The 17,974-nt window shown below is 31.4% G+C and overlaps 3 protein-coding genes across 8 annotated transcripts; 1 reads left to right on the top strand and 2 right to left on the bottom strand.

Moving 5' to 3' along the window:
- Positions 1 to 19: 19 nt before the first annotated feature.
- Positions 20 to 12,066, bottom strand: LOC130445589 (uncharacterized). 5 transcript variants are annotated; one of them, XM_056781308.1, is made up of 16 exons: positions 11,948 to 12,066; positions 9,268 to 9,635; positions 9,093 to 9,192; positions 6,802 to 7,107; positions 6,563 to 6,747; positions 6,352 to 6,505; positions 5,905 to 6,296; positions 5,493 to 5,635; positions 5,248 to 5,432; positions 5,021 to 5,189; positions 3,884 to 4,960; positions 2,667 to 3,829; positions 2,132 to 2,404; positions 1,636 to 1,728; positions 344 to 454; positions 20 to 212 (listed from the first exon to the last, which is right to left on the bottom strand). In XM_056781308.1, exons 2-15 carry the CDS (start codon positions 9,297 to 9,299, stop codon positions 350 to 352), a joined length of 4,377 nt encoding a protein of 1,458 aa, XP_056637286.1. In that variant the 5' UTR covers positions 9,300 to 9,635; positions 11,948 to 12,066; the 3' UTR covers positions 20 to 212; positions 344 to 349. The 5 variants fall into 5 exon arrangements, with proteins under 5 accessions (XP_056637286.1, XP_056637284.1, XP_056637287.1 ...); XM_056781306.1 differs by having other exon boundaries at positions 20 to 454; XM_056781309.1 differs by having other exon boundaries at positions 20 to 454; positions 5,493 to 5,629.
- A 68-nt stretch (positions 12,067 to 12,134) lies between these two features.
- On the bottom strand, positions 12,135 to 14,574 carry LOC130445588 (PRA1 family protein 3). 2 transcript variants are annotated; one of them, XM_056781305.1, is made up of 4 exons: positions 14,201 to 14,551; positions 13,929 to 14,146; positions 13,743 to 13,865; positions 12,135 to 12,287 (listed from the first exon to the last, which is right to left on the bottom strand). In XM_056781305.1, exons 1-4 carry the CDS (start codon positions 14,395 to 14,397, stop codon positions 12,277 to 12,279), a joined length of 549 nt encoding a protein of 182 aa, XP_056637283.1. In that variant the 5' UTR covers positions 14,398 to 14,551; the 3' UTR covers positions 12,135 to 12,276. The 2 variants fall into 2 exon arrangements, with proteins under 2 accessions (XP_056637283.1, XP_056637282.1); XM_056781304.1 differs by lacking the exon at positions 12,135 to 12,287 and having other exon boundaries at positions 12,307 to 13,865; positions 14,201 to 14,574.
- A 121-nt stretch (positions 14,575 to 14,695) lies between these two features.
- On the top strand, positions 14,696 to 17,403 carry LOC130445587 (uncharacterized). Its single transcript, XM_056781303.1, has 5 exons — positions 14,696 to 15,134; positions 15,532 to 15,730; positions 15,887 to 16,002; positions 17,018 to 17,083; positions 17,140 to 17,403. Exons 1-5 carry the CDS (start codon positions 14,796 to 14,798, stop codon positions 17,299 to 17,301), a joined length of 882 nt encoding a protein of 293 aa, XP_056637281.1. The 5' UTR covers positions 14,696 to 14,795; the 3' UTR covers positions 17,302 to 17,403.
- The last annotated feature ends 571 nt before the right edge of the window (positions 17,404 to 17,974 follow it).

The following is a 17,974-nucleotide window of genomic DNA, read 5'->3' as shown; positions in this document are numbered from 1 at the left end:
TATTAAAAGCAAACGGTGGTTGCGGTGAGAACAATTTAATACTTTCGATATAATTGAAGCTATTTTACAATTCATCGTTTTTACAAGAAACTAAATTGACTAATTAGAATTTTTCTTTATATATACACTTGAAATAAATATCACACACACACTTATATGAAGACAATCATTTATTATCAAGGTCAGAATCGAATATAATAAATCGAATCTTTCTGAAACAAAGACAAGTGTAGTTTTTTTTTTATTGAAAAAGTTCCTTTCACCATATTAATAAGGAATTTTGTAAAAAAGCGAATATTACTAAGTTGGAATTCAGTCTTCAAAACAAAATTTTAAAAATTACCTACAACTAGTCATTTTTATCAAATACTTTTCGTTTAACAGGCCTTTTATCAGGCAAAGTACGTTCCAAATCATACAGATGTTCCCGGTGATGCATATCGCTAGCGTACGACTGAAAATATTAAATAAATACATATTAGAACGTGTGTTACAAATTTTAGGAAAATAAATGAAAAAAACAATACGTACTACCTCAACCTACTACCCCCCTACTACCTATATTAGTTTATTCGGTCCCCAACAACTACCATCCGATTGATTTAGTCCTAGCCAAACCAAAGTTATGAAAAAATTCATCAACCAGGGATCTTCATTTGGAGTTCGGTTCCCAAAAATACCCTGAGGATACTCGAAGAGAAGAATTCCACTTAAAAGCCATCTAGATTTAACCAGGACAACTTGGTGGCTCGCGACTCCAAGCGGACTGGAATCGACATACTCACCAGCGGACCCAAAACCCTCCAATTAAAAAGGAGCAAAATCTGATTAGTGATCGGACTTGGTCATCACAACCTGAGCATCATGGATTATCCAGAGTGACCCTGGCGTATGGAGAAAGAAACTGCAGACTTGGGAAGCCTGATGACATCAAAAGCGTTTGTTTGGCTTCTCAAAGGACATCGGTGGTAATATCAGAAGGTCTATGTGCTCAATGACTCTAAGCTAACTTAAATGTAAGACTCTATTAATTGGTACCATAGAGATGAAGATACGATTAGACATAAACTAGCTGTAGGCTAAGTAGAATTCAAGTACCCCGCAGGAGCAATATCCAGCATAACAGGGGGGAAGACCCTTTTCTTTATTCGTTAACCAATCCTATTACGACTGAGAAATAAATTTTATAAGGAAATATAATTTGTCGTTTATATAAAAAATTGTTTAAATAAAAATTTTGTTACAATTTAAATCAAAAATAAACCTAATTATTTGTGGTTTAATATGATGTGTAGCAGGAGAATATTTTAAACAATTTTTTATTATAAAAAAAAACGTCAACAACTCCATCTATCGCCACCAAAGCCACATCAGATTTTATATTGAAAAAAAAATATATAAATTAAGGTCTACATTTGATCGTTCCATTATATTGAATTTATATCAAAGATTTTTAATCAAAATATTAGGGGGTATAAAAAATTTTCAATATAATGTAACGTATATCAAAAACACTACAAAAATAAAAATGGAATTAACCAAAAAAAAATTTAGTATAAATTTGGATATAATTACTTTAGGGAGATGATGGGGTCATTCGTCCTCTTTGGCTGTGATATCAGAGCAACTACTCACCAATTTCGACAAAATTCGCTTTGGTATGGTTTCGGTTATACCAAAAATACTATCTTGTTGTAAGTGACACTTAGAATCGTCTTCGAATAAAACCTAAAATAATACAATACAACATGCTTGTTATTAAAATGGAAAATTTTTATAGGTTAGGTTTTTTATTTCAAACGGCGAAGCCGGTCCTGTTTCATTATTTTAATGGAATATAAAATTTGGCATTTTTGTTTACATTCTAGAAACCGAATTATCGAGAAATCCGTTTTGTATAAATAGGCGTTTATTTATTGGTGAACATAATTATTAGTGCGATAAGATTTAACAAAAGTACGATATATAATAGTGCAGATTATGATTCTTCATTCAAAATAGTACAGTTTCAATGAAAATAGTAGCTTTCGAGCAAATAGTCACCGTTGAGAAACCCTTTACGTAGTGTGGAGCTTCAACAATTATCTAATTACATTTTTATATACAATCGAATAAAAATAAATGAACTCACAGTGAAAATGTAATTATCTACATTTCCCATGTAATCGGCGTCGTACGAATGCCCGTCTATCCATCTGATTTTCAATCTTTGACCCAAAACTGGATTCGGCATAGTTTCAAAACCGACAACGTCGCTTAATCTAACGTCTTTGGAAAAACTCTGATCTACCGGGAAAAAAACGCACAAGTTCGATTCGCACTTAATGTCTATCACTTTGGCCTGGTAGAATCTTCCATTTTTATGTTTCGCCCAAACTTTTTCGTTCACTTTTATCGGCTTATTCTACAACAACAAAATACAATAATAAACACCATTTATATTCTTAAAAACTCGATTATATAGACCGTGAAGCCGGTCCTGTTCTGTTATGTTAGTGAATAGTTTAGTATATTTAATTAGCTACAAGTAGCCCGGGAAAGAGGAAGAGTAAAGGATGAGAAAAAGTGGAAAAAACGTATAAAAGAATAAAAACTGAAATTCCAGTACTATGACGTTCGGAAGGGCGTAAATAGTTCTAGATAAGAGGATATAAATATGAACTTACTTTTGGACCGATTTCGACATCTTTTGGTTCAAAAGATTCCGAATTTGTCAATTTAGAACATTCTTCTATGGGAATAGAACCGACGTTAAACAACGTCAAACCGGATTTCAAATAATCCTGAATGTCCTTACTGAAATTATCCAAAACATCTTTAGTGTCCACGTAACATTCGGCCGGTGTGAAATGAGCTTTTTTGTACATCAAATATTCGCTCAATTCTCCGTCTTTACAATTTTTTTTATTTGAAGGTAAACATTTTTTTTTACATAAATTCCTTAGTACCTGATACCGTATCTGATCGTTCTTTTTCGGCCTACCCTTTTTCTTTACGCCGAAAATAATCTCCGATAAATACAATCTTGATTTGGAGTTACCCCGTTTTCCCTTCGTTTTACCAAATATTCTTGGAATAGCCGGTTTCTTTACGCGTCTAATTTGACGCGCGCCACGTTTGGATTTTAGATTTTCTTTAATATCTTCGTCGGTATTTAAAGGTACTATTTCCTCGGTACTATTCAATTTTTTACATTTCTCGCAATCAGATTCGCAATCACTGGAAGAAGAATCATCAGAAGAACCATCTTGATCAGAATACGTATTACCAGAAGATTGGATTTCGATTTCAGTTGCTATTTCATTCGAGAGATCATTTTCTTGCACATAAATTCGCTCTTTTTCTTCTTTCTCGACTACATCTTCAATTTCTTCTTCTTCTTCTTCTTCTTCCAGTGCTGTTATATTACTAGTTATCGTAGGAATCGGTTCTACTACTACTTTTTTATTACTATCTGACGGTATGGGAATCCCAGTCATGGGATAAAACCTATCGGCATTATCATAAACAGTTTCGCATCTAAAAGTTGTGTAATACTTGTGATTTGTCCATATTAAATTCGGTTTGAATTTTTTAGGCGGGGAATCCTCTTTTTCCAACGCAGGCGTCGCTGCCGTCTTTTCAATATTCACCGAATACATGTCCAGCAAGCCTTTGACGGCTTCTTCTCTGCGATCTAATTCAGATAGATTCACTTTCGTTGCTACGGCCGGGGATCCCAATTTAGGCATGTCTTCATAATCTGTAAACGATTCTGGAACGGATAACTGAGGCATTTGTTGAGTCAGTACGGGTAGTTCCATTTTTTGCATCGTTTGCAATACTGGACCTGCAATAAAAAACGTATTTTCATTTTATATAATTTTTTTTGACAAATTTTTACCTGGAGTACTAGCAGGTGGCTCCGATTGGCAAGATTCTTCTGTACTCACATTAACGGTAGTGTTATTTACAGGTTGTACTGCTACCGGTGTAGTTAATGGATGAATATTACTGTTAACGACATTATTAGTCAATACCGGTTTTGAAAGAACCTGCTGATTGACTGACATAGTAGTTTTCACCTGTTGTTGATTATTTGCAACTGTCTTTGCTTGTATAGGGGATTTTAAAATTGTTCCAAGCATATTTGAACCGGATTGAGTTTGATTTAAGTTGTGTACAACGCCGTTTGAAGGTAATTGGGGAGCTTGACACTGTTGGTTAAGAGAATTTGTTTGTACCCCATTTATAGAAGCATGGGTGCTATTGGTGAATTTATTTTGTGGGGAATTTAAGTTTCCTTGCAATTTATTATTGACGGTATTCGATTGGATTGTTGTTGGAATCGAATTACTAGACACCGTAGAAGTTATTCTAATGTCTTTTGGAAGTGATGATATAGTTTTGGAAATATTTGTCTGTAAAACTTTAGGTTTATTGTACCTATCGAAATCACCTCTTTTCGCTGGGGATTTCTTTGGAGCAATTGCATTATTTGTTTGTTTTTGTAAGAAATCTAAGAAAGCTACTTCGTATTTATGAGAAACTGGAGCAAAAGGTTTCATCGTCGATTGTAGGGTATTAGAACTTGTTAATGTCGGTTCCAACTTTGGTATCGGTTTAGGTATCACAGATTTCGGTTCGAGTACTGTTATAATACCTTTTGAAGTCCTTATAGTTTCAATTTTATTAGTAACCACCTTTGGCATTTCCTTTGGTCTTCTATAACTTTTCAGAAAACTGTTTGTTGTTGAAATTTGATTAACTTTTGGGGTCGGAGTTAATGGTTGTTCAATTATTGGAATCGGAGCTTCTTTGAGCAGTTTTTGTTCGTGTTCTTCTTCAGCTGCTCGTATAATATCATCAATATTCTTTTGTTCAGGATTTTCTTTTTGAATTGTTTCAACTGATTCGTTTTTGGACATCGATGCCCCTTCGGCTTCTTTATTATGCTCACTTTTTTCTTCGCGATGTTTACCTAAAATTACAAAAAAAAAAAATTAACATTTTGGTATATGAAATTGTTATTTCAACTTACGCTTCTTGTGTTTTTTATGTTCTGGGTCTTTTTCTTTTTTCTTGTCCTTATGTTTATGTTTTTTCGATTGTTTCATTAGAATTTCAGTTTCCTGTTGAATGAGACTTTTCACTAAATCGTCAGTATCCATTTGTTCATTGTTAATTGGTTTTACAATCTTCCCACAAACCTAAAATTTGAAAAAGAAAGCAATAAAACCGAATAAAAAATCACAAGGCGGTTTGTACCTTTTTATCTTTGCTGTGACAAGGAGTGTAAAGTCCTGTTAATTCATCTGCTCTATATTCAGGATCTTTCTTTGGTCCCCACGAAGGATCGTCCAACTTTTTTCTACCACGACGTATTTTTTTCTGGAATCTACGTCCTTTCTTCACATTGTACCCGGCGTCACATATAGAAGCATCTTCAGCTTCTAAACGTAAAGAAATATAAGAAATTGATTTTTTTGTCAAATAAAATATTGTAATTTTACCGATTTCGCCTGCTTTCAACCAAATATCTTCCAATGCTTCCAATTGCTGTTCATCGGGTGGTAGTTCATCTGACCCAAACGCAAGATTATCTTCTTCCATCAATTCCAATTGTAATGCAGCAGGGAAATCCGCCATACTGAAACTTTTCATAGTAAAAATCTTAAAAAAACCACCGATGATTCAAATGGGATGAGAAAAATAAGAAAAAAAAATGATTTCTTGATAGAAAATTTGGAATTTGACAAAAAATAAGTTACCACATCATAAATCGCAGTCATAAAATTCCAAACTTCTTCCTTTTTCATTATCTAACACATGATAACATTTATTTCGATCAACAAACAAAATTATCACCTAATTAAGTAATTAACGATAACAATGCGCTGAAATAAAAAAGTAAAAAACACTTACGGATTATAATTGGCCATCATTCTTCCTTTCTTCGATCCTTTCTGATGTTCCAAATAACTCTGGGGTAAAGTAGGATTATTTTTGTTACATAAAATATCCTGAGGCATAGGCAACGGTGCTGGAACCTTCTTATCTGGTTCTTCTGGATGCGGACCGATATCTTCACCTTTCAACCACATTTCATACCTATCCGGTTGGAATCTCTTGACGAATGTATCCATGGAAATTTTAACCATGTCTTTGCTGCAGGTGCATTGTGAAGCGCGTTTCCCGTATTCAATCCACCTTTCCTGAGCAAAATTTGTAGATTCAGCACAATTGAAACCGTGGTTAAACCCAGCATGGTATCCATATGGAAATGTTATCATTATTTCACCAGCTTCTTGAGTTATCTGAGAAAAGTAAATATTTTAAATCTAATATTCAACGATGAATGTTGAATAATACCTTGTTATATGGAATGGAGTACTGTTTTAAGATTTGAGGGGAAATCAACGTCATTTTGTGTCTCAGGAAAGCCTGACATGTCTTGTACGAACTTGGAAAAAATCCGTTTGCAAGTCTTTCCAATCTTCTACCATGTTCCGGTGGAATAGAATACCTAAAACATTTTAATGTCAATAAAACAATCATTTTTTTCATTAATTGAATCAATTACCAAGTTTTTGGTGCTCCGAAATGTAAATAGTTGATTGAATAAAGATCCATATCTTCTGTGTGCCAAGCGAATGTAGTTTTCCACATGCCGAAATATAAGTAAGCGGTATTAACACCTTCAATTGAAATACCATAATCTTCATTAACATAATCCAAAATGGTTCCCAATCGGTTTATATTCCATTCCTTTGAAAAATTGATATGTAGAAATATAAATTTGAGTACAAATGTTATACTCACATTAACATCTTCATCTGTTAAGCTACCCGAAACATCTGCACCATATATCGGGGCAACGTAAGTAATATTTTTCCAATATTTCCTTTCTAAGTCTTCGTAATCAAAATGTTTTGGAGTGGCATATCTTTCAGATTCAGCCAGTTCTTTATATTGTTTCACGGTCATCGATTTTTTCTGTATATTAATTTGTTGGTAGAGTCCTTGTTTACCAGTGACTACTTGACAAATTGGAGCTGGGATTGTTAGATTTACATCCTCGATTTTGTAGCCATTTTTGCGTGGTACCCACTCAGCAGGGGGTATAACCTAAATTCATAAACAATTGTACCGAATCCACAATTGTAGAAGCATTTTTATATACACATGAGATAAAAATATAAAATATATATCACCAATTCAAAAATGATTGTTTTTTTTCACACAATGCAAGTGTGAATATTTGTAAATACAAAAATGGGGATTATGCTGATAATTTTCTAAGGAAATAATAAAGTCATTATTGAAATCCTTTCATGAGATGAAATGAATGCATTGGAAAACTAATATACTCATAAATAAATTAGAAAAATTATATTTTTTCACGAGAAGATTAGATTGCCACAGTGTACATATTAAATTTTAAAAGAGAAATACAAAAATGATTATATCTAAAACCTACACTACCAGTTCAAAAGTTTTTGCCCACCATAGTTTACATGATACACAACAAATAAATATAATAGGTCGATTTTGAAATTGATATTTTAAAAAAAATAGATTTAACCCCTTTTTGCTTTTATTATTTTGGTGCACATTGCTTTCTCTATAACAATTTTGACAAATAATCATCGTATATTCGGTTCTATTTGTTTTTCAGGATATTCCAAAGATGTGAAATGGAAATAAGTCACTGCTTTCTGAATTCCCTGTCCAATTTATCCCACAACTTAATCGGGTTGAGGTGGAGCGATTGTGACGGCTAAATCATTATTTTCAGTACATTCTTCCTTTCAAATTCTTTCAAATACTCTTTGCACGGCTTCGAGGAATGCTTGCGATCATTGTTATGCTGGAAGATAAATTTTCGGCCGATCAGGCGCTGGTCAAAACGTACTAGATTTACTTTTAATATTCTTATAGCCTTCTTTCTTCAAAATATCTTCAATTTTTACCAGGTTTCCAGTCGCCCTTACTCCCAAATATCCCCAAACCATCATTGAGCCTCTGCCATATTTTACAGTCGGGATTACAATCATCCTTTCTTCCTTTGTCTTGTGCACAAACAATCTTCTTTTAAACCCCATAAAATTGACTCATCACTCCATAAAACTCTCATCAACTCTTCGTGGATTCAATTTTTCTGTTCTTTAATTCACTGCAACTGCTTAATTTTATTTTGACATCTTAAAAGTGGTTTCTTCATTGCCACCATCCAAAAAGGCCAGATTCTTTCAATCTATTTTTCACTGAACAAATACTCAAAGGCAGATCTCTAAATTCATTGACCTCAGCTATTATCTCTTGGAGGTGAGCTCACTGATCAATGCAATACATTCATCATCAATGGTTGTGGTTTTTCGAGACCACCCTGAACATTTTCTGTTGCCAAAGCTCCTGGTGGATGCATATTTTTTTAGTGTAGTGCACGGTATGTCGAGGTATTTTTAATTCAGCAGCAATGGTACGGTTACTTTTGCCTAGACTATGAAGACTTGCGATTAACGCACGAGATTCAACTGATATTTCATTGATTTCACTCATTTTAAAGCCTACAAGTCTGAATTTGCGAGAACAAATTATTCGTACCAATAAGAATACCAAAAAAGATGGTCAAAAAAGAATAAATCACAAGGTAATCTTTCATCTCACAAGGTTAATTATTATAAAATTTAATGAATGGATAATAAGGTGGGCAAAAATTTTAAAAAGTATTGTATATACTTATAAATAAATGAAAAAAATATATACTTCCATGAGGAATTAATTTAAATCGAATATAAAGAAGGCAGTTTTGAAATATTCCCCGATTAAGTTATCAAAATGTAAAAATTAAATTTCAAAAGAGAAAAAATGAAAGCAATATTTATAAATTTAAAAATTTTTCAATTCATATTTCAAAAAAGTTGTAAAATATAAAACTAACGCATCCTGTACGTAAATAAACTAACTTTAATCAATTATAGAATATTATAATAAATATTTAATAGATAAATTGTCCTATTTTGCAAAAAAATTTCAAACACTACGAAAAACAAAATGGCTTGACAGGATTTGACCTTTGAAGTAAACAAATATAAAAATTCGTAACTTACCTTCGCTAAACCAGCTTTGTGTGCCATTTTCGACTCCATGTGTTGAATATATTTGGAAAAATCCTTAAATTCATCCCACGTCGGTCGGAAAACCATAATTCTGAAAGTGTGAAAGTGATACATATATATATATATATATATATATATGTAATTATAAAATATAAATTTGCCTTACTTTGGTATCCTTGGAGTATTTGGCTCTGCCATTTTCTTGAAAATCTATCAAACAACGATCTAATTGAACAAATGAAGCACACTAACTTATATTTTATTTATTTCATAATGTTGATCTTCAAATTTTTCGGTCGGCCATTATTGACACACTAACAATCACGTATAGATATTTTATTCATGTTCAGTTGAAAATTGATATTTTTTGAAATAAATCGGGATGAAATTGTACACTAATCACTTCACTATGCACATTGATACTATTCCAGAAAGAATTGTTCGATATTTTTACATACTTTCACTATAAAAACATTTACTTGCTACTACAACGTCCCTTAACACATCCACAAAAATACATGCGCACAAGCACACCTAAGTCAAATGTCAAACATCACTCAGCCTACTTTTGAAAAATAAACTTTCAAAATAGTATCGACTTCGAACTAGTCGGCGATTGGGCAGTGTAACAAAACTCAAATAAATAAAAGAATAATAAGTATTAAAAGTTAAAGTACAAAAACAAATTTTTAAACTCATTTGAATTAAACGGCTTACAATACTTCTATTTAAATCAAATATACTTCTATTAATAAATGACTATATTAAATGTGATGATTTAGTAAAAAGTTTTTTGTATTTCACGTTTTGTACAAGTCGGCGATTAGGCAGTGTATAAAAACTGGAATTAATCAAAGAATAATATATACTAAAAGTTCAATTGGGGAAAACTTATTTGTATAATTATTGCTTAAAATATTAATTCAATTATACTTTGATTAAATCCATGGCAGCGACTATTTTAAACGTAAATTCCGTCGTTTTAGAGAAACAAATTATGATTTAGTGATAACTTTTTGTGTTTACGCGTATTGGATATTACATATTGTGTAAGTATTCACAAAAAATCATATTTCTAATTAGTAACGCCTGGTTGGCCCACACTATACGTGTAGACACTCGCTCTCCTACCCACCTAAACAGATCGACGAGTCGAGTCGTTAAAACCCGTCAGTGATTTAGTTGGGAAATGAGGTGCTCGGCCCAGTAGCTTTTTTTCCACCACAATTTGCCTCAACGAAACGTCAGTTTTCTGTCCAGTTTCGAGGTTAGGTTTGTAGAGTTCGTAATGCAGTTCATTGTTTTGTCGTGTTTTCGATTTATTTAAGTAGAAACTAACAATGAAGTGGATTGAAGAAGAGACAGTGAAATTTGTAGGTTTATACCTGAACAGAAAAGTCTGGAGGCATTAATTGCGGGCGTGGAAAAAGAAGGGTTTGGATTAGGCGAAAGCAAACAAAAAATCAAATACCTAAGATCAGTTTACAACAAGAACTGGTGAACAACAAAAAGTCAAAAACGAATCTCGGCTAATTGATGTTTATGAGATTAAACTGCAATGGTTCAATACTTTTGTGTCCCAAGAGTGTTTTCCTCAAAAAATTTCATTTATTTATTCTAATATAACCTTTTAAACACTTACTAACATGGGTCTTAAACTATTGGCGAGTCATTATACAGGGTATTCTGTTTAAGAATTTTTCTTGGGAAATAATTGTTGTCCCTACTCATCAGGCCTCATTAAATGTAATAACTTTCATTGGGGGGCGTTAAAAGAGCGAGAAAAAAATTATTGTTGAATATAAGTCTCTAATAATTCGACTTTTCCTTGAAAATAACAAGGTTGTATAAAAAATTGAAATAGAAAAAAAAGTTTTAGAATTGTATTATCTATAGTGTAAAAATTAAATGAAATTTTAAGGTTAGGTCACCCCTAATCGTTCTATCGCCTTCTACTTACTATTACGTAAGGCTCTTAATAGTCTGATACAAATGTGTAACAAATTTGGTAATTTTAATTTGAATAGCCGCAAAAAAAAAATAGTTTTTTCCCAATTTTTGTGACTTCGTATAGAGATAGATTGTCCCGAAAAAGCTGTGGGTCAGCAATCACGGTCTGAAATGTGATGCGTGTAGATTTCTGATCGAGACTGAGGCAAATTAAAACAACTAGGACAGTAACTAGCATTCCAGTAAAAAACGACTTTATAGATTTACGAATTTTTTCCGTGAAAACTATGGTTTTCACAAAAAAGTTTAAGAAACCTTTTTAATAGAGAAAAGCTTACCCTACAACCTGGTATTTTTTATTTTCTTCTATCTTCGCAGACTGAAATAATGGGAAATTTTGAAAACCTAGAAGTTTTTCTTGAATCAATTGAATACTTTTAAGGACTTGTAAATAAAATCAATCTTTTTGTTTATAATTGGGCACTGACTGGGCTATTAACAGTAATAAATCTTGGTTTATGCAGCGATAATTAAAAATTACCATTAAACTAACAAACTAAATTACTAGTTGGAAGACACTGAAATGGTATTTGTAGTTCATGCAGAAAATTAACATTTAATATAAATTAAATAGAGTTCGTCAACTTTTTAGTTTAATCTTTAATTTTCTAAGGTTATAAGCGCAGAATCTTTGTTTATGGGAATATTATTTACGTTATTGCACAGTGGTATTTTATTTTTTAAACTGATATCAAAAAATAGGAAAAAGATGTGTCTGCAAGTCAGATATGTGATTTAGACGATGAAAAACTGATAAGACAGTGTCAGAAGCTTTCCACATACATAACCAGTAATTTATCATTAACCTTAATGTACCCCAAAAGTCAAAAAATTACCATCAACAAAGTTTAGTTTAATGTTACAATTTTTGCTGTATAAATCAAGCTAAACACTCGTTCCCGCCGACATTTTCTACGTTTTTCTTTACACGGCAATAACTATTTAAAAACACATGTTTTACTTTTCCCACAACGGAAACTAGACTGGGTCCATAACCTGTTGTTAATCCACTAAAACGACCGGTTAATGAAAGAGTTTTTATTGTTGTAAAACAGACTTAAATAACAAAAAAAAAGACTCGTTGAGAGTTGTACATAACCATCAAATCACAGTACTTAGTTGACACTACGTGGGTCTGTTCACAAAATATGGATTGCCAGTATTATCAACTGTAAACTGTAATTTAAAATAAAACTTTTTTTTATTCCAAATATCTTTATTAAATTGAATAATACTAATATATATATGAGCAAAAAAATATCTGTTTATATATAAATTTATAAAAACAATAATATCTATAAAATAATATACATAACGTTTTATAAAGTAGAGCAATCTGAACAAATGATGTTGATTTACAAGATGGGGAAATCGAAAACCATCAAATTATACTGATTATGCAATTAGATAGTTTTGGGGATGCGAAAAGGATCTAAATGGAAAAAAACTGTAAATCTTGATGGAAAAAATGATCTTAGCGCGCACAAACCACAAATATTCTGTATACCATTGGAAGGGTTGCCAGTACAGGACATACAAACAGAATTAGAGGTGAAATTTCCCCAAATTAAAACTGGCAACAATCAAATGACGTGGAAATCTATTTTGAAATATATCTATTTGTGTGGTCGCCTATTTGGTGAAAAAATGTTTGTAAATGAAATATTTTTGAACCAATTTGGAAATTTTTTATTCGAATTAATACAAGGAAGTTTATCCATCTATTCTCATGTTGTCTCGGAGTGATGAAATGAGTTGTGATGATTACTGAAGATATTTTGTATGTTTCCTACTGAATATAATATTCTGTTTACGTCCAATTTCATAACCTACCCTCTTTTGTTAAAAATGGGCTCCATACAGTTGCTTGGCATAATAGCAAAACAGTCTCATTTGAAATGAGGGACTATGAAATTTTAAAATACCTCCAATTTAATCCCTATCCCTCTGTGGAGATGGATAGAGACACCTGGTATAAGACAAGAGAAAGAACACATAGATGGACCCTCTGCTTCTCTTACCAAACAACTGCTCCAACTAAATAAGCGCGAAATTCAACTAGTGATCAGACTTGGTCACCTCCTGGGCATCATGGATGATCTGGAGTGCCGCTAGTACATGGAAGAGAATGAAACTGCAGACGATGTCATGTGTGAGTGCGGTTCAAATACTTGGACAAGCCTCACACCTACCTAATGACATCAAAAGGTTCTCAGAGGACATCGACATTTGGTAATGTAAAGTGAGGCATGAGTTTAGACAGTGTATGGTCTACAGAAGACGTCACCTATCCAATTTGATGTTAAAAAACCAAGTAAAACAAAAATAAAAGGAATATGTATTCATTATAAGAAGCAACATTCACAAAATAACTTTTATCAAGTTTTGATACTGCATTTTGTAGTTGGAATACGCTCTAAATACATTGAATGTTACAAAAACTAAAATAGTATACAAGTAGTTTAAATCATGATTATCCAGTAAAGCTACATACATATCACTAAATGTGTCATTTTTTTCAAACCCTCTTTAAATTTTTTTAAAAATAGCAAATAGAACAATTATTCAGTACTAATTATGACCTTTTGAGGATATATCAAGTAAATTAGACAGATTTTCAGAATAACTCACTTTCCAGACCCATTTCTTCAAGAAAAAATCCCATAGGAGTTGTTCTAAGACCCAAGCTCTCTACTTTATTAGCAATTTTATTTTTCATGTTTCTCAATCTCAAAGAAGCGTGAATGAAAATTGCTAAAATAAATAGAAAACTTTCTATAAGTATCAAATATTGTTAATGATCAAATTAGTACTTACCTGCCACAGGTAATAAAACACCAAGAAGGAAAACCATGAGGGATTGTAACATGTATGCGAGGAAATAAGCACAAGCAAAAATGACGAAAATCGAAACAATTGGATGTCTTTTTTTAAATCTAGCAGCACTCGCCTTTTCGTTTGTAATATAAACAAAAATCATGAAAAGTACAGCTGTTGCTAATATCCCACAAGCCATTTTAATAGGATGTATTATACTAGAAATGAAATAAATTATTGTTGTTTAATACTGAATTGATTTGGATACTTACCCCACTATTATAAATATCAGAATGGACATCAAGAAATAATTCGTTTGGTAGTATAACAAATTTTGTGTAACTCTATTACCCCATCTTTCGAAATCTTTTACATTTGGTATTTGAAAACGGGCGGCTTCTAAAAGAAAATCGCCCAAAGATCTTAGAGGTGCAATCTCAAAATCTGAAGATGTTTGTTTTTTATGCATCTTCGAAGTAATTCTCGATACAAATTATTTTTAAACAATGAAATTCAATACTTATTTATAAATACTGACATCACCTAATAATATTTATTATTAGTACGTGGTTTTCATTTTATCATAATATATGTAACACCATAGATAAATTTGTATATTATCAATTATAAATGTACACAAAAGAACGGTTTAAATATCTACTCCGTTGTCCAAATATAGAAAGTTCTATGGTACATACAAAAAGTAGTGTAAAAAGAAGAATATGTCAAGGCACATTTTCGCGTTAAACTCCTTATTAAGTGACATTTGAAAGTGATGTTTGGCATTTTAATGCTTCGGTTCGTATTTCTAGGTTAGAAATTAAGTATAAAACATCTCAGGATGAAACTATTGATATAGTTAGAACCATGTCATCGTTAAAAGAATGTTTGAAAATAGCTAACTCGAAATTCTGTGCTTTTCATAGTTGTACAAATAACAGTTATCGTTGCAGTGATTTAAAATTTTTTCGGTTTCCTAGAGCTTGTACCCGTGTAGCATTTAATATTATAGAATCCAGTAATAAACACATAAAAAGCTGTCTCAAATGTAAACGATGTCAGAAGTGGAGTATTAGTTGTAAAATTTCGTCAGATCTTGGTTTTAAAGCTCATCGACTTTATATTTGCGGAAAACATTTCATTGATGGTCATCCCTCGAACAAGTATCCAGATCCAATGCCAGCGGAAATAATTAACAGAATGAGGGTAAATATTAATTATTTCAATATACTATATAATTTTATATACAAAAAAATTTAATTATATGTTTTTATTATTTGATGAGTTATAACCTTATTTTTTATTTTGTCAGAGTCGTGTAGTTTTAGGAAGGGTAAATAAAAATCATTTTAAACAAAACTTTATTACTAAGAAATTTTTATAGTTGATAACGCTCGTGGGTTAAAATATGCTTTATTAGCATTTTTTATTTATTTATTAAGTAATGAAAAAGTTGTTAATTGTAAGTGAATAAGAAAAAACTAAAATCAGTAGTATTTGTCAAGAAAATCGTATTCAAAAGTCTAAGAAGTAAAAAGTTGAAGAAATATGATTCATTTTTATTGATTACTATTTTTGGAACTTGATTTTTATTTTTTTTTAGAAGTTAAAAAAAATTGAACATTTGGCAATGAATAATGGGAAATTTTCAAAAGATTTATCCAGTTTAACGACAGATTTGTCTTTCATAAATAGTAAACTATCATCCCTTCATGATATACGTGATATAGTATCAACAACAACCGCAATTTTAGATGAAGTATATTCAAGAGTAGTGGCAGAAGGGCGAAGGTGTCATGTAGGTAAAATTCAAAGTAATTCATAGATAGTGTTTGTTAATTTTTAATGTGCAGCATTTTTTAAAAATTTTTATACTGTCTGTTTATAAAAAAATATCTTCGAATAAATATCAAAAATAACAAGGAAACGATTAGGAGTTGATTAAACTTTTCAGGTAGCCACAAATGCGTTGAAAAAATTAAGCAAAAAGACCAGAGAAAAGGAAATATTTGATAAATTGAAGGTATTGGAAAGTACCATAACAGTTTTGGACTACAGGCTAACAACTTCTTTTGTAAGTGTTACTCGTACCGTAATTAAAATTTATTAGTGAATATACTGAAAATATAAGAATTAGGTGAAGTTTGTAAGGGAATCGGAAACATTTTACTTATTTACAAGCTATTTGAGCTGTACGTCATTATTTTTTCAAGTGTGAAGTTGAGTCATTTTTTCTTCCATATCTAATTCTATCTATTTTTGCTCAATATCTTCCAAATTTTTCCTTTTTTCTCAATTTTAGTTTCATCTTAGTATTCTTATAATTTCTTTCATTCTATTCTTTAATTTTGATTGTTTTGACTCTTTTGTTTATCAGATCTGTTGGCAATTTTGGCGTTTTTTCCAATATGAACTATTTATCTGCCTATTGTCATTGAGGCAACAGATAACAAACTATCTGTACATCTGTATGGTACATTTGAACTACTGAAATTACAAAATTATAAGAAACTGAGAGTTTATTGACAATTCAATGCTTCGATGGTCCTAGTACTAATGTGTTATTGTAATCAAATTGTTCTTTTCACGTGGTACTTGTAAAGGATTGTCTAAAAAGGGTTAAAACGGTAGTAATTGATTTGTTTTCGTTCTGACTAACGAAATTTTTTAAATATTGATCTTTCCTGTATGTCCTTGGTATAATATTTTTTTGTTCTGGTTCAAGTCTTATTTAATAATTAAAACTTCATATAATTTCGCCTATTTTTAATACTTGAAATTTTATTTTCTGCCATTCTTAGTTTTGTTTTATTTTTATCATATATTTTTATGTTAGAGTGTAAAATTGAATCTAAATACGCACGCCACTGTGATTTTACTAATTTTATTTAAACTATAAAGAGCATTTTAAAAACCCGATTTACACCACTATAAATCACTAATAACTAGATTAATAGCGATGACATATATGACATTGACGTTTGATATACATAGATTAAATAATTGTATAGTGTCGATGTTTTACGAAAGTGATAACGTTATGAAACCATAGAGTTTATTATAACTCTATGAATACAACTCATTTTTAGGTTATCACTTCTGAAGATAGAGCTGTATTCAAAGAAACGAATTTATCACAAGCTACCAGACTTGAAGTAAGTATAAAGTTTATTCTAGAAAAAAATTGTGAATGAAATTTTGAATATTACAGGAAAAAAATAAGCGACTAATAGAAAAAAAGGCGGATCTGATTAAGGAAATTGAAGCTAAAAAAAATATTTTAGCTGCAGAAGAGAACACGCTACAAAATTTGTTTTATTCTAATGATTCTTCAACTATTATATTAATTGTAGACGATGACGATCATAAGTGAAATAAATTATTTTTTTATCGTTAATTTTATATTTTTTTAATATCGTGTAAAAAGCAGAAAACGTTTATATTCGTTAAAACTAAATAAAGTTATTCACATTTTCCTGTTTTTATTTCATTTCAACAATTTCAAATTGACATCACTTAACGGTGATAGTAGTTCTAACCATTGAGTTTTTTTATTATCACGTACTAGGTCTATGGTTTTGCCCATAGACATACTAATATGCTTATGGTTCTGATCATTAACCTAATAATACGTTAACTAATCTGACCATAGACTAACAAAAATTAATCGATGGTTCTGACCATCGACTTATTACTTCATTTATAGCTAAGATCATAGGTAAGACAAAAATCTATGGTTCTGACCATACACATAGCTGTGCTAGAGAACTCGAATCATATACTTTCTATATTGAAAAGTTGTGCTTACTAACGAAAGAAACAGACTGGTCTAAGTATAGCTATTTTTGTTTCAATGTGCATTAATAGATAGAATGAGATAAGGGAATAAAGAAATAGATCTGTGGAAAGAGTACGATACAAGATATTTGACAGAAATAACTATACCGCACTCAAACATGCTGTTTACACCAACAAACATAATTACACTCTCTGGCCCGCCTTATGAGAACGCAATTATCCTCTTCAGTCATGAAAACGATATTCGC

Source organism: Diorhabda sublineata, chromosome 6 (genome assembly GCF_026230105.1).
Source record: "Diorhabda sublineata isolate icDioSubl1.1 chromosome 6, icDioSubl1.1, whole genome shotgun sequence".
NCBI classification, from domain to species: Eukaryota; Metazoa; Arthropoda; class Insecta; order Coleoptera; family Chrysomelidae; genus Diorhabda; species Diorhabda sublineata.
Note: the sequence above shows the minus strand (reverse complement) of the source record. Positions and strands in the feature narration are given on the sequence as shown.